Source organism: Mytilus californianus, unplaced genomic scaffold (genome assembly GCF_021869535.1).
Source record: "Mytilus californianus isolate M0D057914Y unplaced genomic scaffold, xbMytCali1.0.p SCAF_1, whole genome shotgun sequence".
Taxonomy (NCBI): domain Eukaryota; kingdom Metazoa; phylum Mollusca; class Bivalvia; order Mytilida; family Mytilidae; genus Mytilus; species Mytilus californianus.
Genome location: NW_026262581.1, coordinates 37,324,683 through 37,349,297, shown reverse-complemented (window position 1 = coordinate 37,349,297; position 24,615 = coordinate 37,324,683). Strand labels below are relative to the sequence as shown.

General features: G+C 35.0%; 2 protein-coding genes across 9 annotated transcripts in view; both read left to right on the top strand.

Annotated features, from left to right (window-relative positions):
• Positions 1 to 12,762, top strand: part of LOC127702978 (nuclear transcription factor Y subunit beta-like) — a 298,592-nt gene extending 285,830 nt beyond the window's left edge. For 3 of the 4 annotated variants that reach the window (XR_007982618.1, XR_007982624.1, XR_007982623.1), the window contains exon 10: positions 4,310 to 12,762. The gene's annotated coding sequence lies outside the window, so the exon portion shown is untranslated. The remainder of the gene's footprint in view (positions 1 to 4,309) is intronic. The other variant, XR_007982628.1, reaches the window with a different exon arrangement.
• The window catches only part of LOC127702813 (S-adenosylmethionine mitochondrial carrier protein-like), a 167,108-nt gene that overhangs the window by 87,215 nt on the left and 55,278 nt on the right, over positions 1 to 24,615 (top strand). For 4 of the 5 annotated variants that reach the window (XM_052207131.1, XM_052207139.1, XM_052207123.1 and 1 more), the window contains exons 6-7: positions 2,733 to 2,825; positions 17,717 to 17,786. In XM_052207131.1, coding sequence (XP_052063091.1) covers positions 2,733 to 2,825; positions 17,717 to 17,786 — 163 coding nt within the window. The remainder of the gene's footprint in view (positions 1 to 2,732; positions 2,826 to 17,716; positions 17,787 to 24,615) is intronic. The other variant, XM_052207146.1, reaches the window with a different exon arrangement.

The following is a 24,615-nucleotide window of genomic DNA, read 5'->3' as shown; positions in this document are numbered from 1 at the left end:
GTTTGTTATTCTGTATAAACTAATTTTCTGAATGCTATATATATTTTCATGCCCCCGCCGTAGCAGAGGGGGCGTTAAGTTTTACCCTTGTCTCTCTGTACGTCCAAAAATTGGTTTCAGTTCTCTAACTTTAGTTTGCCTCAACCAAATACTATGAAATGTATGCACAATGCTGATTACCATAAAAGATCAAGTTTGAATTTGGGTGATGTCACTTTTACCGTTCTAGAGTTATACCCCTTTACAAATGGAAAAATTGCTGAATTTTTTGTTTCCGTTCTCTAACTTTAGTTTGCCTCAACCAAACGTTATGAATCTTATACACAATGCTTATTACCACAAAGCACAGATCCAGTTTGAATTTTGGTGGCGTCACTTTTACCTTTCTAGAGTTATGCCCCTTTACAAATGAAAAAAAAATTCGGCGTTTCCGTTCTCTAACTTTAGTTTGCCTCAACCAAATATTATGACACTTTTACACAATGCTTATTACCACAAAACACAGATCAAGTTTGAATGTTGGTAGCGTCACTTTTACTATTCTAGAGTAATGCCCCTGTACAAATGGAAAGATTGCTGAATTTTTCGTTTCCATTCTCTAACTTTAGTATGTCTCAACCAAACATTATGAAACTTGTGCCCAATGCTGATTACCACAAAACACAGATCAAGTGTGAACTTTGGTGGCGTCACTTTTACCTTTCTAGAGTTATGTCCCTTTATAACGTTATATGCAAGCGGGGCATCATCTGTGTCCCATGGACACATTCCCCATATATTTTTTTTTGATTAAGCGAACTCCTTTAAAAACCAAGCTTATATTGTCTGTTAATAAACATGTATTTAGATTTTTGATTTTGGGCCCAGTTTTCAAGTTGATCCAAATCTGGGTCTAAAATTAAACTGTGTTTGATTTCAACATAAATTGAATATATATGGGTTCTTTAAAATGCTGAATCTAAACCTGTATTTAAATTTTGGATTTTTGGGCCCAGTTTTCAAGATGATCCAAATCAGGGTCCAAAATTAAACTTTGTTTGATTTCAACAAAAATTGAATTTATCGGGTTCTTTGAAATGCTGAATCTAACCATGTATTGAGATTTTGGATTTTGGGCTCCTTTATCAAATTGGTCCACATTAAGGTCCAAAGGGTCCTAAATTAATTTTTTGTTTGATTTCATCAAAAATTGAATTCTTGGGGGTTCTTTGATATGCTGATTCTAACCATGTACTTAGATTTTGGATATTGGACCATAATAGGTAAATGTCCAATTTCAAATTTTTCAGTTCTATGACCACATTCATTTTGTGTCACAAACCTATGCTGTGTCAAATATTCAATCACTATCCAAATTCATAGCTGTTTTAAGCTTAAATGTTGTGTCCATACTTGTCCCAACTGTTCAGGGTTCGACCTCTGCGGTTGTATCAAGCAGCGCCCAGCGGAGCATTTTATTTAAACATAAATAGTTCTGCATTACAAGTTATCAGTTTATTACACACCAAACTTTGGATTACCAATTTTCTTGGATTTCGTGTTTATAGGTAAACCACAAATTTAAATGTTCAAGGAGGTATACATTTTAAAAGGCTTCTTTACAGACTTTTTATACGACCGCAAAAAATTTGCGTTCGTATATTGCTATCACGTCGTCGGCGTCGATGATTTTTCTAGTTTTCAGACAATAACTTGTGTTTAAGTGTATGGATGTCTCTAAAATTGTACCACATTTTACAAAAAGAAAATCTCTTCAAATATTATTTTTTTTGGAAAAAGGGGGGGGGGGGGGGGGGGGGAGGTTTAAACAAAAATTTGGGGGGGGGCAATTTTTTTCCTCAAGATTTAAGAAATTATCAATTTTCCAAAAAAAAAAATTGGGGGTCACAATTTATTTTTCTAATTCTTTGTATATAGTCTGAAAACAGATTTACTAAGTATTGCGCAACAGCACCGTGTATTGCACAACAGCAAAAAATCTTCAATTGAATATAATTTCAAATCATATAACCAATTTCAAGTTCTTTGACTACATTTATTCTGTGTCAGAAACCTATAATGTGTCAAATATTTAATTACAATCCAAATTCAGACCTGTATCAAGCTTGAATATTATGTCCATTTTTGCCCCAACTGTTCAGGGTTTGACCTCTGCGGTCGAATCCAGCTGTGCTTGGCGAAGCACATTTATTGCAAACTATTAACAAAAATAAAAGTTATCCTCAATTCACGAAATTTTATACCAACAAAATGAATGAATCCACAGTATTTCTGATGTAAGTAGTAATAACAGTAGGGAATTGAAAGCCATTTCCTGTACCTTTCATTTTTTAAAATTTCTGTTTGGAAAATGCACAGTGTAAAATAATTCAACACCATTTCCTTATAGCAAAGTTCTTGCCCACTGTTATTTGGATTCAAAGCTCTTCCCTATAGCCTTTTTATTTGTGCAAATTCCCGGTCGGAATAATGCAGTGGAATTTCACAATAGCATACCAAATTTCAGCTCATCAATACAGGCAAGGGGACATACAATGCAAGTTGTAGTATCCCAATTTTTAAAGAAAATAGTGTAGAAGCCTTTCCATTTAAACATGGGGACTATTGAAATACATACCAAAATACTCCAATGTAAAAAATGAAAGTCAACAATTTAAATATAAATATATCAAAAATACGTAATCAAGTTATTTGTCATCTAAATGCACTTAATGACTTTTTTGTTATTTCAGGGTTTTAGAGGCCTTTATAGGGGTTACCTGAGTACAGTTATAAGAGAGGTTCCTTTTTCTTTTATGCAATTTCCAATGTGGGAATACTTTAAGGTACGATTCCATTGCTGTGGGTTTATTTTTAAGTTATAGCCAAAGGATCAATTCAGAAATTAAAAATCTGCCATCTTCAATCATGTTACATTAATATTCTCAGTGCTCCTTCAAAAAGGTGCTTTGTACAAAAACACATGCTCAGAACAATGATGTTCCCATTATGTATTATTATACCCCACGCAACGAGTTGCGGAGGGTATAATGTTTTTGACCCGTCAGTCCTATTTCTTGTCATCGCAACTCCTCTCAAACCACACAACAGAATTTCACGAAACCTTTTTAGATAATAAGGACATACTATGTAGTTGTGCATATCGACAGGAAATTACGTCTCAATTTTTTTTCTAGGAGTTACGCCCCTTTGAACTTATTTACTTTAATGTACTACTGCAACCTTTTGTCATCCCAACTCCTCTCAAACCACACAACGGAATTTCATGAAACCTTTTCAGATAATAAGGACATACAACGTAGATGTGCATATCGACAGGAAATTACGATTCAATTTTTTTTCCAGGAGTCACGCCCCTTTGAACTTATTTGCCAAATATACTACTGCAACCTTTTGTCATCGCAACTCCTCTCAAACCACACAACAGAATTTCATGAAACCTTTTCAGATAATAAGGACATACTACGTAGATGTGCATATTGACAGGAAATTTCGATTCATTTTTTTTCCTGGAGTTACGCCCCTTTGAACTTATTTGCCCAATATACTACTGCAACCTTTTGTCATCGCAACTCCTCTCAAACCACACAACAGAATTTCATGAAACCTTTTCAGATAATAAGGACATACTACGTAGATGTGCATATCGACAGGAAATTACGATTCAATTTTTTTTTCCAGGAGTTACACCCCTTTGAACTTATTTGCCCAATATACTACTGCAACCTTTTGTCATCGCAACTCCTCTCAAACCACACAACAGAATTTAAGAAACTGTGTAGATAATAAGGACATACTATGTAGATGATCATATTGACAGGAAATTATGATTCAATTTTTATACGACCGCAAAAAAATTTTTGTGGTCGTATATTGGTATGACATTGGCGTCATAGTCGTCGTCGTCGTCGTCGTCCGGCGTCGTCCGAAGACACATTGGTTTTCGCACTCTAACTTTAGTTTAAGTGAATGGATCTCTATGAAATTTTACCACAAGGTTCAATACCACAAAAGGAAGGTTGGGATTGATTTTCGGGGTTATGGTACCAACAGTAAAGGAATTAGGGGCCAAAAATAAGCATTTTTGTAACTTCCAGACATAACTTGTGTGTTAGTATATGGATCTCTCTGACATTGTACCACAAGGTTCCATATCACGAAAGGAATGCTGGGATTGATTTTGGGGGTAATTGCCTCAAAATATTAGGAATTAGGGGCAAAAAAAGGGGCAAAAAAACAAGCATTTTTCTAGTTTCATGACAATAACTTGTGTGTAAGTCTATGGATCTTTCTGAAATTGTACTACAAGGTTCCATATCACAAAGTAAAAGCTGGAATTGAGTTTGGGGGTAATTGCTGAAACGTTTAGGAATTGGGGGCCAAAAAGGGGCCAAAAATAAGCATTTTTCTAGTTTCCAGACAATAACTTGTGTTCAAGTGTATGGATCTCTCTGAAATTGTACTGCAAGGTACCATACCACAAAGAGAAGGCTGGGATTGATGATGGGGGTAATTGCCTCAATATTTTAGGAATTAGGGGCCAAAAAGGGGCAAAAAACAAGCATTTTTCTAGTTTCAGGACAATAACTTGTGTGTAAGTGTATGGATCTTTCTGATATTGTACTACAAGGTTCCATATCACAAAGGGAAAGCTGGGTTTGAGTTTGGGGGTAATTGCCCTAATTGTTTAGGAATTTGGGGCCAAAAAGGGGCCAAAAAACACATTTTTAGCTCACCTGACCTGAAAGGTCAAGTGAGCTTTTCTCATCACTTTGCGTCCGTCGTCCGTCGTCCTGCGTCCGTCGTCCGTCGTCCGTCGTCCGTAAACTTTTACAAAAATCTTCTCCTCTGAAACTACTGGGCCAAATTTAACCAAACTTGGCCACAATCATCATTGGGGTATCTAGTTTTAAAAATGTGTGGCGTGACCCAGTCAACCAACCAAGATGGCCGCCACGGCTAAAAATAGAACATAGGGGTAAAATGCAGTTTTTAGCTTATAACTCAAAAACCAAAGCATTAAGAGCAAATCTGACATGTGGTAAAATTGTTCATCAGGTCAAGATCTATCTGCCCTGAAATTTTCAGATGAATCGGACAACCCGTTATTGGGTTGCTGCCCCTGAATTGGTAATTTTAAGGAAATTTTGCTGTTTTTGGTTATTATCTTGAATATTATTATAGATAGAGATAAACTGTAAACAGCAATAATGTTCAGCAAAGTAAGATTTACAAATAAGTCAATATAACCGAAATGGTCAGTTGACCCCTTTAGGAGTAATTGCCCTTTATAGTCAATTTTTAACCATTTTTCGTAAATCTTAGTAATCTTTTACAAAAATCTTCTCCTCTGAAACAACTGGGCCAAATTAAACCAAACTTGGCCACAATCATCATTGGGGTATCTAGTTTAAAAAATGTGTGGCGTGACCCGGCCAACCAACCAAGATGGCCGCCACAGCTAAAAATAAAACATAGGGGTAAAATGCCGTTTTTGGCTTATAACTCAAAAACCAAAGCATTTAGAGCAAATCTGACATGAAGTAAAATTGTTTATCAGGTCAAGATCTATCTGCCCTGAAATTTTCAGATGAATCGAACAACCTGTTGTTGGGTTGCTGCCCCTGAATTGGTAATTTTAAGGAAATTTTGCTGTTTTTGGTTATTATCTTGAATATTATTATAGATAGAGATAAACTGTAAACATCAATAATGTTCAGCAAAGTAAGATTAACAAATAAGTCAACATGACTGAAATGGTCAGTTGACTCCTTTAGGAGTTATTGCCCTTTATAGTCAATTTTTAACAATTTTTCGTAAATCTTAGTAATCTTTTACAAAAATCTTCTCCTCTGAAACTCCGTGGCCAAATTAAACCAAACTTGGCCACAATCATCATTTGGTTATCTAGTTTTAAAAATGTGTGGCGTGACCTGGTCAACCAACCAAGATGGCCGCCACGGCTAAAAATAGAACATAGGGGTAAAATTCAGTTTTTGGCTTTTAACTCAAAAACCAAAGCATTTAAAGCAAATCTGACATGAAATAAAATTGTTTATCAGGTCAAGATCTATCTGCCCTGAAATTTTCAGATGAATCGGACAACCCGTTATTGGGTTGCTGTCCCTGAATTGGTAATTTTAAGGAAATTTTGCTGTTTTTGGTTATTATCTTGAATATTATTATAGATAGAGATAAACTGTAAACAGCAATAATGTTCAGCAAAGTAAGATTTACAAATAAGTCAATATAACCGAAATGGTCAGTTGACCCCTTTAGGAGTAATTGCCCTTTATAGTCAATTTTTAACCATTTTTCGTAAATCTTAGTAATCTTTTACAAAAATCTTCTCCTCTGAAACAACTGGGCCAAATTAAACCAAACTTGGCCACAATCATCATTTGGTTATCTAGTTTTGAAAATGTGTGGCGTGACCTGGTCAACCAACCAAGATGGCCGCCACGGCTAAAAATAGAACATAGGGGTAAAATTCAGTTTTTGGCTTTTAACTCAAAAACCAAAGCATTTAAAGCAAATCTGACATGAAGTAAAATTGTTTATCAGGTCAAGATCTATCTGCCCTGAAATTTTCAGATGAATCGGACAACCCGTTGTTGGGTTGCTGCCCCTGAATTGGTAATTTTAAGGTGATTTTGCTGTTTTTGGTTATTATCTTGAATATTATTATAGATAGAGATAAACTGTAAACAGCAATAATGTTCAGCAAAGTAAGATTTACAAATAAGTCAATATAACCGAAATGGTCAGTTGACCCCTTTAGGAGTAATTGCCCTTTATAGTCAATTTTTAACCATTTTTCGTAAATCTTAGTAATCTTTTACAAAAATCTTCTCCTCTGAAACAACTGGGCCAAATTAAACCAAACTTGGCCACAATCATCATTTGGTTATCTAGTTTTGAAAATGTGTGGCGTGACCTGGTCAACCAACCAAGATGGCCGCCACGGCTAAAAATAGAACATAGGGGTAAAATTCAGTTTTTGGCTTTTAACTCAAAAACCAAAGCATTTAAAGCAAATCTGACATGAAGTAAAATTGTTTATCAGGTCAAGATCTATCTGCCCTGAAATTTTCAGATGAATCGGACAACCCGTTGTTGGGTTGCTGCCCCTGAATTGGTAATTTTAAGGTGATTTTGCTGTTTTTGGTTATTATCTTGAATATTATTATAGATAGAGATAAACTGTAAAAAACAACAAATGTCGGCAAAGTAAGATCTACAAATAAGTCAACCTGACCGAAATTGTCAGTTGACCCCTTTAGGAGTTATTGCCCTTTATAGTCAATTTTTAACCATTTTTTCGTAAATCTTAGTAATCTTTTACAAAAATCTTCTCCTCTGAAACAACTGGGCCAAATTAAACCAAACTTGGCCACAATCATCATTGGGGTATCGAGTTTAAAAAATGTGTGGCGTGACCCGGCCAACCAACCAAGATGGCCGCCACAGCTAAAAATAAAACATAGGGGTAAAATGCCGTTTTTGGCTTATAACTCAAAAACCAAAGCATTTAGAGCAAATCTGACATGAAGTAAAATTGTTTATCAGGTCAAGATCTATCTGCCCTGAAATTTTCAGATGAATCGAACAACCTGTTGTTGGGTTGCTGCCCCTGAATTGGTAATTTTAAGGAAATTTTGCTGTTTTTGGTTATTATCTTGAATATTATTATAGATAGAGATAAACTGTAAACATCAATAATGTTCAGCAAAGTAAGATTAACAAATAAGTCAACATGACTGAAATGGTCAGTTGACTCCTTTAGGAGTTATTGCCCTTTATAGTCAATTTTTAACAATTTTTCGTAAATCTTAGTAATCTTTTACAAAAATCTTCTCCTCTGAAACTCCGTGGCCAAATTAAACCAAACTTGGCCACAATCATCATTTGGTTATCTAGTTTTAAAAATGTGTGGCGTGACCTGGTCAACCAACCAAGATGGCCGCCACGGCTAAAAATAGAACATAGGGGTAAAATTCAGTTTTTGGCTTTTAACTCAAAAACCAAAGCATTTAAAGCAAATCTGACATGAAATAAAATTGTTTATCAGGTCAAGATCTATCTGCCCTGAAATTTTCAGATGAATCGGACAACCCGTTATTGGGTTGCTGTCCCTGAATTGGTAATTTTAAGGAAATTTTGCTGTTTTTGGTTATTATCTTGAATATTATTATAGATAGAGATAAACTGTAAACAGCAATAATGTTCAGCAAAGTAAGATTTACAAATAAGTCAATATAACCGAAATGGTCAGTTGACCCCTTTAGGAGTAATTGCCCTTTATAGTCAATTTTTAACCATTTTTCGTAAATCTTAGTAATCTTTTACAAAAATCTTCTCCTCTGAAACAACTGGGCCAAATTAAACCAAACTTGGCCACAATCATCATTTGGTTATCTAGTTTTGAAAATGTGTGGCGTGACCTGGTCAACCAACCAAGATGGCCGCCACGGCTAAAAATAGAACATAGGGGTAAAATTCAGTTTTTGGCTTTTAACTCAAAAACCAAAGCATTTAAAGCAAATCTGACATGAAGTTAAATTGTTTATCAGGTCAAGATCTATCTGCCCTGAAATTTTCAGATGAATCGGACAACCCGTTGTTGGGTTGCTGCCCCTGAATTGGTAATTTTAAGGTGATTTTGCTGTTTTTGGTTATTATCTTGAATATTATTATAGATAGAGATAAACTGTAAAAAACAACAAATGTCGGCAAAGTAAGATCTACAAATAAGTCAACCTGACCGAAATTGTCAGTTGACCCCTTTAGGAGTTATTGCCCTTTATAGTCAATTTTTAACCATTTTTTCGTAAATCTTAGTAATCTTTTACAAAAATTTTCTCCTCTGAAACTACTGGGCCAAGTTAATTATAGATAGAGATAATTGTGAGCAGGAAAAATGTTCAGTAAATTAAGATGTACAAACACATCACCATCACCAAAACACAATTTTGTCATGAATCCATCTGCGTCCTTTGTTTAATATTCACATAGACCAAGGTGAGCGACACAGGCTCTTTAGAGCCTCTAGTTAGCTCACCTGGCCCGAAGGGCCAAGTGAGCTTTTCTCATCACTTAGCGTCTGTCGTCCGTCGTCCGGCGTCGTCCGTCGTCGGCGTTAACTTTTTACATTTTGAACTTCTTCTAGAGAACCACTGAATGGAATGAAACCAAACATGGCATGAATGTTCCTTATGAGGTGCTGACCAAGTGTTGTTACTTTGTAGCCGATCCATCATCCAAGATGGCCGCCAGCGGGGGACTTAGTTTAACATAGGACCCTATGGGAAATGCATACAAATGACTTCTTTTAGAGAACCACTGAATGGAATAAAACCAAACATGGCATGAATGTTCCTTATAAGGTGCTCACCAAGTGTTGTTACTTTGTAGCCGATCCATCATCCAAGATGGCCGCCAGCGGGGGACTTAGTTTAACATAGGACCCTATGGGAAATGCATACAAATGACTTCTTTTAGAGAACCACTGATTGGAATAAAACCAAACATGGCATGAATGTTCCTTATGAGGTGTTGACCATGTGTTGTTACTTTGTAGCCGATCCATCATCCAAGATGGCCGCCATCGGGGAACTTAGTTTAACATAGGACCCTATGGGAAATACATACAAATGTCTTCTTTTAGAGAACCACTGAATGGAATGAAACCAAACATGGCATGAATGTTCCTTATGAGGTGCTGACCAAGTGTTGTTACTTTGTAGCCGATCCATCATCCAAGATGGCCGCCAGCGGGGGACTTAGTTTAACATAGGACCCTATGGGAAATACATAAAAATGTCTTCTTTTAGAGAACCACTGAATGGAATGGAACCAAACATGGCATGAATGTTCCGTATGAGATGCTGACCAAGTGTTGTTACTTTGCAGTCGGTCCATCATCCAAGATGGCCGCCAGCGGGGGACTTAGTTTAACATAGGACCCTATGGGAAATACATACAAATGTCTTCTTTTAGAGAACCACTGAATGGAATGAAACCAAACATGGCATGAATGTTCCTTATGAGGTTCTGACCAAGTGTTGTTACTTTGTAGCAGATCCATCATCCAAGATGGCCGCCAGCGGGGGACTTAGTTGAACATAGGACCCTATGGGAAATACATACAAATGTCTTCTTTTAGAGAACCAATAAATGGAATGGAACCAAACATGGCATGAATGTTCCTTATGAGATGTTGACCAAGTGTTGTTACTTTGCAGCCGATCCATCATCCAAGATGGCCGACAGAGGGGGACTTAGTTTAACATAGGACCCTATGGGAAATACATACAATTGTCTTCTTTTAGAGAACCACTGAATGGAATTGAACCAAACATGGCATGAATGTTCCTTATGAGTTGCTGACCAAGTGTTGTTACTTTGCAGTCGATCCATCATCCAAGATGGCCGCTAGGGGGGGGGGCTTAGTTTAACATAGGACCCTATGGGAAATACATACAAATGTCTTCTTTTAGAGTACCACTGAATGGAATGAAACCAAACATGGCATGAATGTTCCTTATGAAGTGCTGACCAAGTGTTGTTACTTTGTTGCCGATTTACTGTTCAAGATGGCCACCAGGATATTTTATTAAATAACGGGACCAATATTAATCAAAATTTGGCCTCAATCATTATTTGGGTATCTGTTATGATTTTTATCTATCTTTACATGATTTCTAAAACCAAAGTAGAGTCAGGTGAGCGACACAGGCTCTTGAGAGCCTCTAGTTCTAGTTTCCAGACAATAACTTGTGTTCAAGTGTATGGATCTCTCTGAAATTGTACTGCAAGGTACCATACCACAAAGGGAAGGCTGGGATTGAGTTTGGAGGTGATGAATCATAAGGGGGTTCAAAAAATTTGGGGGGGGGGATTTTTTTTTTTTTCATTTTTTTTCTTTTTTTCCTTTTTTTTCTTTTTTTCCTTTTTTTTTTCTTTTAAAATTTTCTATTTTAAGTTGGTTATTTCTGATTTATATTTAAAAGCAAATAATAATGATATGGTAGGAGATACACACCAAACAGGATGTGTAAATTATTATATAATAAGTATTGTGCAATAGCAAGAAATTTTCAATTGCACAGTATTGCACAATAGCAAGAAATCTTCAATTGCACGGTATTGCGCAATAGCAAGAAATCTTCAATTGCACAGTATTGTGCAATAGCAAGAAATTGTCAATTGTACAGTATTGCGCAATAGCAAGAAATATTTAATTGCACAGTATTGTGCAAAAGAAGATACTTCGTATAAATTGCTTATTTCTTGACCAATTTCAATGGGGTTTTATTCTTGAATTCTTGGGGTTCTTTAATATGCTGAATCTAACCGTGTATTTAGTTTTTGGATTTTGGGCCCCGTTTTTAAATTGGTCCACATTGAGGTCCAAAGGGTCCAAAATTAAACTTTGTTTGATTTTTATCAAAAATTGAATTATTGGGGTTCTTTGATATGCCGAATCTAACCGTGTATTTAGGTTTTTAATTTTTGGTTTTGTTTTCAAATTGGTCTACATAAAGGTCCAAAGGGTCCAAAATTAAACTTAGTTTGATTTTAACAAAAAATGAATTCTAAGGGTTCTTTGATATGCTGAATCTAAACATGTATTTAGATTTTTGATTATGGGCCCAGTTTTCAAGTTGGTCAAAATCGGGGTCCAAAATTAAACTTTGTTTGATTTCAACAAAAATTGAATATATGGGGTTCTTTGATATGCTGAATCTAACCATGTATTTAGATTTTTGATTTTTGGGCCCCGTTATCAACTTTGTCCACATTGAGGTCAAAAGGGTCCAAAATTAAACTTTGTTTGATTTCATCAAAATTTGAATTCTTGGGGTTCTTTGATATGCTGAATCTAACCATGTTTTTAGATTTTGGATATTGGACCATAATAGGTGAATGTACAATTTAAAATTTTTAAGTTCTTAGACCACATTCATTCTGTGTCAGAAACCTATGCTGTGTCAAATATTTAATCACAATCCAAATGCAAAGCTGTATCAAGCTTGAATGTTGTGTCCATACTTGCCCCAACTGTTCAGGGTTCGACCTCTGCGGTCGTATCAAGCTGCGCCCTGCGGAGCATTTTATTAAAATACAAAATGACATTTTGGATTTTTTTCCTTTTCTTTGGTAAATTGTTTGAAGAATTTAGTGGTAGGTTTGTTTGTCATTCTTGAAGATATTGATTTGATAATTAGTATATAGTTTTATCATGACAAGTTACAGATCAAGTTGGAATTTTGTTCCAGATGATAATTTTGTGCAGAGTTATGGTCTTTGGACATAGAAAATTCACTTAAATAATCAGTTTTCAACAGTTTTTTTTGTCATGCTTGAAGATTTTGACCTGATTTTTTTATGTAGTTTACACAATGACAAGTTATAGATCAAGTTAGAATTTCGTTCCATTACAATGAATTTGTAACCGGTAGGGGACTATGTATTTCCATGCAATACTCACAGAATGCTTGTTATATATATAAAGTCTGATTACACTAATATTTTTAAATAGTTTTCTCCTGTTATCAAATTACCGGTATGACAAAGAATATGGTAAATATCTTATCTCAGAATTATAATTGGAGTGACATATTTATTTGAAAATTTTCTGTTTCCTAAGTGCTGATGATTATAAGCTATATTTTTTGACATTTTGAAGATCATTACAGATAAGTTTTATAGATTTTTAAAAGACATTGTATTAATTATAAATAAAATTTTGGATTTTTATATGACCGCAAAAAAAAATTTTGGGGTTGTATATTGCTAGCATGTCGTCATTGGCATCGTCATTATCATCCTAAGACATTTGGTTTCCAGACAATAACTTAAGTTTAAGTGTATGGATCTCTATGAAATTTTACCAAAAGTTTCAATACCACAAAAGGAAGGTTGGGATTGTTTTTGGGGGTGATGATCCCAACCGTTTAGAAATTAGGGGCCCAAAACAATCATTTTTATCGAGCCTGCGACTTTTGTCACAGAAAGCTCGACATAGGGATAGTGATCCGGCGGCGGCGGCGGCGTTAGCTAACTTCTTAAAAGCTTTATATTTTAGAAGGTGGAAGACCTGGATGCTTCATACTTTGTATATGGATGCCTCATGTTACGAAGTTTCCGTCAGTCACATGTCCAATGTCCTTGACCTCTTTTCATGGTTCAGTGACTACTTGAAAAAAAAGTTAAGATTTTTTGTAATGTTGAATTCTCTCTTATTATAAGTAATAGGATAACTATATTTGGTATGTGCTTACCTTGCAAGGTCCTCATGCCTGTCAGACAGTTTTCACTTGACCTCGACCTCATTTCATGGATCAGTGAACAAGGTTAAGTTTTGGTGGTCAAGTCCATATCTCAGATACTATAAGCAATAGGTCTAGTATATTCGGTGTATGGAAGGACTGTAAGGTGTACATGTCCAACTGGCAGGTGTCATCTGACCTTGACCTCATTTTCATGGTTCAGTGGTTATAGTTAAGTTTTTGTGTTTTGGTCTGTTTTTCTTATACTGTATGCAATAGGCCTACTATATTTGGTGTATGGAATGATTGTAAGGTGTACATGTCTAGCTGGCAGGTGTCATCTGACCTTGACCTCATTTTCATGGTTCAGTGGTTATAGTTTAGTTTTTGTCGAAGCCTGCGACTTTTGTCGCAGAAAGCTCGACATAGGGATAGTGATCCGGCGGCGGCGGCGTTAGCTAACTTCTTAAAAGCTTTATATTTTAGAAGGTGGAAGGTCTGGATGCTTCATACTTTGTATATGGATGCCTCATGTTACGAAGTTTCCGTCAGTCACATGTCCAATGTCCTTGACCTCTTTTCATGGTTCAGTGACTACTTGAAAAAAAAGTTAAGATTTTTTGTAATGTTACATGTCCAACTGGCAGGTGTCATCTGACCTTGACCTCATTTTCATGGTTCAGTGGTTATAGTTAAGTTTTTGTGTTTTGGTCTGTTTTTCTTATACTGTATGCCATAGGTCTACTATATTTGGTGTATGGAATGATTGTAAGGTGAACATGTCTAGCGGGCAGGTGTCATCTGACCTTGACCTCAGTTTCAAGGTTCAGTGGTCAAAGTTAAGTTTTTGAGTTTTGGTCTTTTTTTCTAATACTATATGCAATAGTTCAACTATATTTGGTATGTGCGTACCTTGCAAGGTCCTCATGCCCGTCAGACAGTTTTCACTTGACCTTGACCTCATTTCATGGATCAGTGAACAAGGTTAAGTTTTGGTGGTCAAGTCCATATCTCAGATACTATTAGCAATAGGTCTAGTATATTTGGTGTATGGAAGGACTGTAAGGTGTACATGTCCAACTGGCAGGTGTCATCTGAGCTTGACCTCATTTTCATGGTTCAGTGGTTATAGTTAAGTTTTTATGTTTTGGTCTGTTTTTCTTATACTGTATGCCATAGGTCTACTATATTTGGTGTATGGAATGATTGTAAGGTGTACATGTCTAGCGGGCAGGTGTCATCTGACCTTGACCTCATTTTCATGGTTCAGTGGTCGAAGTTAAGTTTTTTGAGTTTTGGTCTTTTTTTCTAATACTATATGCAATAGTTCAACTATATTTGGTGTATGGAAATATTTTATGATCTATTTGGCAGTCACGCAGGTTTTATTTGACCTTGACCTCATTTTCAAGGTTCATTGCTCAGTGTTAAGTTTTTTGTGTTTTGGTCTGTTTTTCTTAAACTATAAGCAATAGGTCAACTATATTTGTTGTATGGAAGAATTGTTAGCTGTACATGCCTGCCTAGCATGGTTCATCTGACCTTGACCTCATTTTCATGGTTCATTGGTCAATGTTAAGGTTACTTGGTTAATGTTAAGTTTATGTGACAGTTGTAATAAAGCTTTATATTTAGGACTATCAACATAATATCAATGATTAGTAAAGAAGGCGAGACATTTCAGCGTGTGCACTCTTGTTGTGTATTGGTCCGTTTTTCTTATACTTTATGCAATAGGTCTTCTATATTTGGTGTATGGAATGATTGTAAGGTGTACATGTCCAACTGGCAGGTGTCATCTGACTTTGACCTCATTTTCATGGTTCAGTGGTCAAAGTTAAGTTTTTGAGTTTTGGTCTTTTTTCTTATACTATATGCAATAAGTCAACTATATTTGGTGTATGGAAATATTCTATGATGTACATGTCAGTCTTGCAGGTTTTATTTGACCTTGATGTGTTTATGTGTTTCAGTCTGTTTTTCTTAAACTATAAGCAATAGGTCAGCTATATTTGTTGTATGGAAGGATTGTAAGCTGTTCATGTCTGCCTGGCATGGTTCATCTGACCTTGACCTCATTTTCACGATTCATTTGTCAATGTTTAGTTTTCTTGGTTAAGTCAGTTTCTTAGAAACTATAAGCAATAGGTTAACTATATTTAGTGTATTGAATGATTGTAAGGTGTACATGTATTTCTCGTTTAGTTTATATGACCTTCACTTCATTTTCTTGGATCATGTTAAGTTTATGTAATAGTTGTAGTAAAGCTTTCATTTAGGACTATCAACATAATATCAATGGTTAGTAAAGAAGGCGAGACATTTCAGCGTGTGCACTCTTGTTCTAGTTTCAGGACAATAACTTTTGTATAAGTATTTTGATTGCTCTAAAATTGTACCACAAGATTCAATATCACGATTTGAAGGTTGGGATTCATGTTCGGGGTAATTGCCCAAACTGTTCAGGAACTAGGGACCAAAAAGGGTCTAAAACAAGCAACAATTTTTTTTTTTTGGGGGGGTCAATTTTATTTCTTCAAGATTTAAGAAATTGTCAGTTTTTCAAAGAAAAATTGGGGGTCACAATTGCTAATTCTTTGTATATAGCCTGAAAACAGATTTACTTAGTATTGCACAACAGCAAAATCTTCAATTGAATATAAATTCAAATCATTTATCCAATTTTAAGTTCTTTGACTACATTTATTCTGTGTCAGAAACCTATAATGTGTCAAATATTTAATTACAATCCAAATTCAGACCTGTATCAAGCTTGAATATTGGGATATTGTGTCCATTTTTGCCCCAACTGTTCAGGGTTGCGCTAGGCGAAGCAGTTTATTTTTTCTTTTCTTTGGTAAAATGGAATGAAGAATTTTGTGGTAAGTTTATTTGTTATTCTGTAAAAACTAATTTTTTGAATGCTATATATATTTTTTTTTTTTATGAACTCCTTTAAAAGCTAAACCTATATTGTCTATTAATAAACATATTTAGATTTCTGATTTTGGGCCCAGTTTTCAAGTTGGTCAAAATCAGGGTCCAAAATTAAACTGTGTTTGATTTCAACATAAATTGAATATATATAGGGTTCTTTGAAATGCTGAATCAAAACCTGTATTTATTTTCATTATAAATTAGATAATACCACATTGAGGTCCAAAGGGTCCTAAATTAAACTTTTGTTTAATTATATCAAAAATTGAATTCATGGGTTCTTTGATATGCTGATTCTAACAATGTTTGAGTGTTAAATCATATCTAATTTTAGAGAACTTCAACTTAGTCATCACTGGTTGTTGTTATCATATTATTGATTATAATTTGAAAAATTACATCATATCTAATTTACAGAACTTAGTCATCACTGGTTGTTGTTATTATATTATTAATTATAATTTGAAAAGTTACATCATTTCTAATTTTAGAGAACTATTTGTCCAGTTTGAGTTATTTCAACATAAATTAAATATATATAGGGTTCTTTCAAATGCTGAATCTAAACCTGTATTTAAAAGTAGATTTCTGGGCCCAGTTTTCATGTTGGTCCAAATCAGGGTCCAAAATTAAACTTTGTTTGGTTCAAAAAAAATTGTATTTATGGGGTTCTTTGAAATGCTGAATCTAACCATGTATTGAGAGATTTTGGATTGTGGGCTCCTTTATCAAATTGGTCCACATTGAGGTCCAAAGGGTCCTAAATTAAACTTTTGTTTTATTTGATCAAAAATTGAATTCTTGGGGTTCTTTGATATGCTGATTCTAACAATTTACTTAGATTTTGGATATTGGACCATAATAGGTAAATATCCAATTTCAAATTTTTCAGTTCTTTGACCACATTCATTTAGTGCCACAAACCTATGCTGTGTCAAATATTCAATCACAATCCAAATTCAGAGCTGTTTTCAGCTTAAATGTTGTTTCCATACTTTGCCCCAACTGTTCAGGGTTGGACCTCTGCGGTCGTATCCAGCTGCGCTTGGCGAAGCAGTTTATTTCCATGTTAAATCAATCAACAAAATTGGTGTTTCTACTGCTGCACCCTAGTTTCACTTTTTAGCTGACCTAGTTTCAAGTACTTGATACTTTACATGAATGCGGTTTTAAATGAGGTTGAATGAATGAATTGCAAGCTGGTAATACCTCAGTGATGTTTTTAGCTTATCTTAGCAAAATTGAACCAAACTGACAGCTAGTAGTGAAATATTATTTCAATATTCCACTTTTAAAAAGGTTTGAAACATAAAAAAAATCATATTTTAACTTTTGGTTTAAATAGTACCGGTAATGTTATTCCCCTGTAAGACCTCGAATATGAAATAATTTGAAAATGCAGTATATTTTTTCATTATTTTCAGTTTTGAAAGAAACAAGAATTTTGAGTACAAAAAATGAAGATAAATTTTAAATATAATTATACTTTTGGTATTTCAAACTAGATACTGTGGTCAAGAGAACAAGGAAAACCAGTAGATCCTTGGCAGTCTTCTGTATGTGGAGCAGTTGCAGGTAAGAACTAGTTTAGTTAAACCTTGTCAAAAGGCAGAAATCATATGTTCATTGGTTATATTATTTCCATACCTTAATTTTTATCTTTTGGTATTTTCTTATGAATAAATATGTATATATCTCTTACTCACCGTTATGGTGCTTGCATTTAAAGATCAACTGTAATATATGTTTGATTTTACATTTATACATTGAAGAGTATTCAATTATCTTCAGTTGGTTTTTCTTTGTTTTTGTGTCATAACATTTCACTCTACCAAATATCTTTTAATTTGAATATTGGTCATGATGTAAGTGAATAAATTGTAAATATTTTACCGGTATACACAAAACAACACTCATACCACATCTTCTTATATCTATTAAAAAAAGATTTCTAAAATTCCATTGTTTTTTTTTTAAAATGCACTCAAGACTCTCCCAAGTGTAAGCTGCAGAGCCATCTTAGATTGGTATTGATGCTGTTTTCATATTTCAAAAGAATATCTAATGTTGACATATAATCTTACCAAATCTGCTCTCCTCAAATAAAATTTTTAAAAGACAGACAGCTAATGAAAAAATAAAAGGGTTAAAATTGCCTATTTTGTTCCAACTTTTCTAAAGGCATTAACCTCACCAAACACCCTGGATTTTGCCAAGTTAGCTACTAAATTAATACCGTACACACTGATTTATCCAAGAATTCTCATGTCTTTGTTCATATGCACAAATGAACTGTGAACAAATTTGGGTTATATCATTAGAGTTCATTCAATTATGTATTTTTTTGTCCCCTGCACAACGCGTTTGCGGGGGACATAGAAATACCGGGCGTCCGTCTGTATGTCCCTCCCTCCGTCCGTCCGGTCTTGTTAGCACTCTCACATGTATAATTCTTGCCCAGATTTTTATGAAACTTATATCATAGGTTTATATCAATGTCTTGGCCCCAAAAAATTACTAGTGTAAAACCATTCAAACGGAAAAACCAACGGTCTAATCTATATAAAAACGAGAAACAAGAAACACGTATGAACTATGAACTACATAAACAGACGTCAACTACTGTAATCAGATTCCTGACTTAGGACAGTTGCAAACATTTGCAGCGGGATTAAACGTTTTAATGGTTCCAAACCTTCTCCCTTTTCTGAAACAATGGTATAACATCACAACATAGAAAAACACACTATAAAATATCAATTGGAAGGCTTTACTCAATCAAAAAAACGTAAATTAACACACAATGAACGAATAAATTTGACCTGTGACACCTGAATGCAAATACACAGTTAATAAAAAATTACAAGGGATAAATAATTAAATTCAAAAGTAAATAAACAGGTTTAAACAAAGTTAAAGTATGATATCACTGTGAAATGTCACACAATTTTTAGAAAATCATCACTTTTGAAGAAACCTGCGTCATATTATACACACTCAGGTAAATGAAAATAATTTTGTTGTTAAGTATACTTCTTCTTCTATGTGTATAAAATCTTCCGTTTAGGAATATGACAGTTTGTGTCAATCAACTACATGTAGCAAATTATATAATCGTTTCAAAAAAGAAAAATATAAAACTACAGAAATCGTATTTTAATTAAGTCTCCCAAACGAAGTTTGGGAAGACTTATTGTTTTTGCTCAGTTCTTCTTATTATTATTATTATTATTCCTCTTCCTCTTCCTCTTCCGCCGCTTTTAAAATTGAACTTGTCCGCACCCGTTCTCCAAAACCGCTTGTCAGATTAACTTAGGGTTTCACAATATGTTAGACTAACATGTCTAGTGGTGCAATCAGGGTTTTGTTTGTGCAATAGGGTTTATAAAGGGGTACTTTGAGGGGCAAAAAGAAAGGAGGGTTTTACTATAGAACCCTATGGGATTTTATTTTTTAAATTATAAATTGAAAACCGTTTGTGATAGACACAATCTTTTTTAATTGAAAATGTTCTAAATGATAAAGCACATTAAATGAAATACAGGGTTAGTCCCCAGGGGTCACCCCCACCCCCTTTTAAGAAAGTTCTAATACCTTGTAAGTGGTCAGGATCCCCACCCCTAAACCATATATATTCTGGTTTGTCATGCAAAGATGGTTTGAATGATATACAAGGTTAGTCCCCAGGGGTCATCCCTACCCCCTGCCATTTGAGAAAGTTCTAATATCTTGTAAATGGTCGAGATCCCCACCCCTAAACCATATATATCCTGGTTTGTCATGATAAAGCACATCAAATGAAATACAGGGTTAGTCCCCAGGGGTCATCCCCACCCCCTGCCATTTAAGAAAGTTCTAATATCTTGTAAGTGGTAAGGATCCCCACCCCTAAACCATATATATTCTGGTTTGTCATGCAAAGATGGTTTGAATGATATACAGGGTTAGTCCCCAGGGGTCATCCCGACCCCCTGCCATTTGAGAAAGTTCTAATATCTTGTAAATGGTCGAGATCCCAACCCCTAAACCATATATATTCCTGTTCGTCATGTCTCAAACATTTGAATGACGTATAGGGTCAGTCCCAAGGGGTTCCCCCACCCCCAATGTTCTAGTATCTTGTAAACGGTCGAGATCCCCACCCCTAAACCATATATATTCTGGTTTGTCATGCGAAGATGGTTTGAATGATATACAGGGTTAGTTCCCAGGGGTCATCCCAACCCCCTACCATTTGAGAATGTTCTAATATCTTGTAAATGGTCGAGATCCCCACCCCTATACCATATATATTCCTGTTCGTCATGTCTCGAACATTTGAATGACGTATAGGGTCAGTCCCCAGGGGTTCCCCCCACCTCCAATGTTCTAGTATCTTGTAAACAATCGAGATCCCCACCCCTAAACCATATATATTCTGGTTTGTCATGCGAAGATGGTTTGAATGATATACAGGGTTAGTTCCCAGGGGTCATCCCAACCCCATGCCATTTGAGAAAGTTCTAATATCTTGTAAATGGTCGAGATCCCCACCCCTAAACCATATATATTCCTGTTCGTCATGTCTCGAACATTTGAATGACGTATAGGGTCAGTCCCCAGGGGTTCCCCCCACCCCCAATGTTCTTGTATCTTGTAAATGGTTGAGATCCCCACCCCTAAACCATATATATTCTGGTTTGTCATGCCAAGATGATTTGAATATACAGGGTTAGTCCCCAGGCATCACTAATGCATATAACTTTACTGGACCAAACCAATTTTCACTGGACTTTCCCAATGTCAGGCGACCCTGGGAATTAGGAATTATGGGAGCTTCGTTTGGGAGACTTCGTAACAGCATCCTGTTACAATCATTTCTTGTTTTATTTAAATTTTTGCCTATTTTTATTTTGTTTTAAAGTTTCATTCCAAATATTTTTTTATAAGTATGATCTGGTCAGTAGGTAAATGTATTATAGATGCATACAAAAACTAGGCAAAAAAGAAAAAATAAACCCCTAAGATTAACAAGTGCCCTGCCCCCTACTGATGCCATGTCACTTTCCTTTTCTAGCTGTAGCACTACTTATAATTATACTATGCAATATAACTTTTACTGTATGCATCCAGACCATCCAGGATGGTGCAGTACATGTACATGTGTATATGACATTATCTATTTCTTCACCTTGCTTGCACTGGATTGTTTTTACTATGCAACATTATTTACTGTGTCATGTGATATTTCAAATACAAAACTGGCAGGAATGTTAAACAAACCAGACACAGGTTAAAATAAAGACTTGTTCATCTGTGTATAAATCAAATAAAGCAACTATCACATACATACTTGGATGAAATTTATTCAGGATAACAGGGGATGACCCGATCTTGATTTGCTGCAGAAATAATAAACATGTCTCTGTTCAATAACTTGAGGATGAAAAATAAAAACAACCAATACATTCAGGAATAAACCTGTTTTCAGGGGCTTGGTGATGAAAAACCCTTAACAATCTTTGCCTGGATGGAAAACTGGAATAGATTATGGAAATTGTTTTTTTCTCACTCTATTATATAAATTAAATATTGTAGAATAAAACCCCAATTTGTAAATTCTTTTCTAGAGCTCTGTGACTGATTTCACAAAAAATCTTACGAGTAAAAACTCTTGTAAGTCATGAACATTTCAATATAACTTGAGATCAATTTTAGTCGTAAGATTTTTGTGAAAAGAGCCCCTAGGGTAAATATCATACTCCAACCCGCCATATCATTAAAAGATAATTCTGATCAAGTGGTTCTTTCCCTTTGTAAACAACAGCTTGAAAACTCCTCACCATATCTTTACCTAGCGCAGACTCAGAGATATATATATGACCAGCTGTTCAATTTACCTCCTACGTAAATCCACACACATGTAGAGTAACCTATGTGCAAACACTGTCGATTTTGCTGTGTTAAAATTTAAATTGAAATTAAAACTACAGAACCATTATTCCTATTCAAATGCTTAAATAAAGAATAAATGCATTAAAGCATGGAAAATGTTTCAAATCAAAATAAAATAAAAACCGCTATATTCCATGAATGATCTTGGCGCAGTTATCTCATGTCAAAACATGAGGTCATAAGAATGAAAACTCTCAAGCTGAAAGTTATTCTGTTACGTGTATGCTCCAAATTCTGACAATATTGAAATTATAATGAAGTTTTTAGGTAGGTGTTGTTTTTTGGCTCACCTGGCCCGAAGTGCCAAGTGAGCTTTTCTCATCACTTGGCGTCCGTCGTCCGTCGTCGTCGTTAGCTTTTACAAAAATCTTCTCCTCTGAAACCACTGGGCCAAATTTAACCAAACTTGGCCACAATCTTCATTAGGGTATCTAGTTTAAAAAAATGTGTCTGATGACCCGCCAACCAACAAAGATGGCCACCATGGCTAAAAATAGAACATAGGGGTAAAATGTAGATTTTGGCTTATATCTCTGAAACCAAAGCATTTAGAGTAAATCTGACATAGGTAAAACTGATTATCAGGTCAAGATCTATCTGCCCCGAAATTTTCAGACAAATCTGACAACCTGTTGTTGGGTTGCTGCCCCTGAATTGGTAATTTTAAGGAAATTTTGCAGTTTTTGGTTATTATCTTGAATATTATTATAGATAGAGATAAACTGTAAACAGCAATAATGTTCAGCAAAGTAAGATCTACAAATAAGTCGTCATGACCAAAATTGTCAGTCGACCACTTTAGGAGTTATTGCCCTTAATAGTCAATATTTAACAATTTTTCGTAAATTTTTGTAATCTTTTACAAAAATCTTCTTCTCTGAAACTACTGAGACAAATTTAACCATACTTGGCCATAATCATTATTAGGGTATCTAGTTTAAAAAATTTGTCCGATGACCCCGCCTTCCAACCATCATGGCCAACTTGGTTAAAAATAGAACATAGGGGTAAAATGCAGTTTTTGGTTTATATCTCTGAAACTAAAGCATTTAGAGCAAATCTGACAGGTGGCAAAAATGTTCATCAGATTTAGAATTATCTGCCCTGAAATTTTCAGACGAATCCGACAACCTGTTGTTGGGTTGCTGCCCCTGAGTTAGTAATTTTACAGAAATTTTGCAGTTTTTTGTTATCTTAGATATCATTATAATATCTAATATCTAATACTATTAATTATGATTTTAACCTTATTTTACATGATTTCCAAAGCATCAGTAAATACAGGTGAGCGACACAGGCTCTTGAGAGCCTCTAGTTTAAATTACCTTATTTGACCTATTAAAATCAAAATAATTCATGCAAGCCATAGAATGATAGATTTGTTATTATTTTCATATGGCCTGGGCCATTATATTCGTTTCTTTTACTAGAATGTGTTTGTTGGTCCTTTCCTTAACTACAGTGACTTTTAGAGATAAGGCGAGACATTTGTTTTAGTTTTTCCAATGTTTTTATTTTTTTTGCTAAAATTGTGATGGAAAGGTTTCAAAAGGAATTCTATTATGACGACCTATATATCGTCAACCAGTATAATCACAGTATATCTACTTTTAGCGCAGACGCATAGATACACAAAATTGGCTGTTCCGCGTTACTCCCATCTTATCTATACGACCAGGTTAACGCAATTTTTGACAGTAAATCCCAAGTTTTACGTAGGCCAAGCTTCCAATACAATACGGTTATCTCTATTCTGATGCAAAATAAACAAATCGGTCCATTTCTGTTATTATTTCGATGTAAAATGTCATAAAAAGAAAATTCCGCAAAAATTATGTTAATGTCTTTGGCAACTAAACAAGGTGACATCATATGTATGCTTCTGGCGTCAAATGTAAATACCAGGCGTTTTAAAGCTTCTTGTATGCCTCGAGCTCGGAATGTTGTAAAATAACACAAGAAGAACAAATTTAGGTAAAGAATATGAGTTTTTTCATTTATAATTGAATAATATCATATCATTAATATTATTATAAGTGTGGTAAGGAACAGCCAAAACAGCATCGTGTATATAGGGCTTTCATGGTTGACAAAATTACAGAATTTGTCCTATTACAATCGAAATAATTCATGGCAGCCGTAGATTTGTTTTCATTTAACTGTCGCTCGGGATAGAATAATCGAATATAAATGCCCAACCCATGGTTAAATGAAAACAAATATACGGCTGCCATGAATTATTTCTTAAATAAACCTTACCTTTATAATGTAAATAGCATATGTTGTATGTTGCAACAATTAATCTCCTGTGTTTGTCCAATGTTAATAGATACATGCAAATAACAATTTCTAAATTTTCAACAATATTTTGTCTTTTAAATAACTGCAAGGTGTACATTTCTGTCTAACAGAAATATCTCAATTTTGCAGTTTGCTGGCCATGGTGAAGCCAAAGGGGACTCTAGGTTTG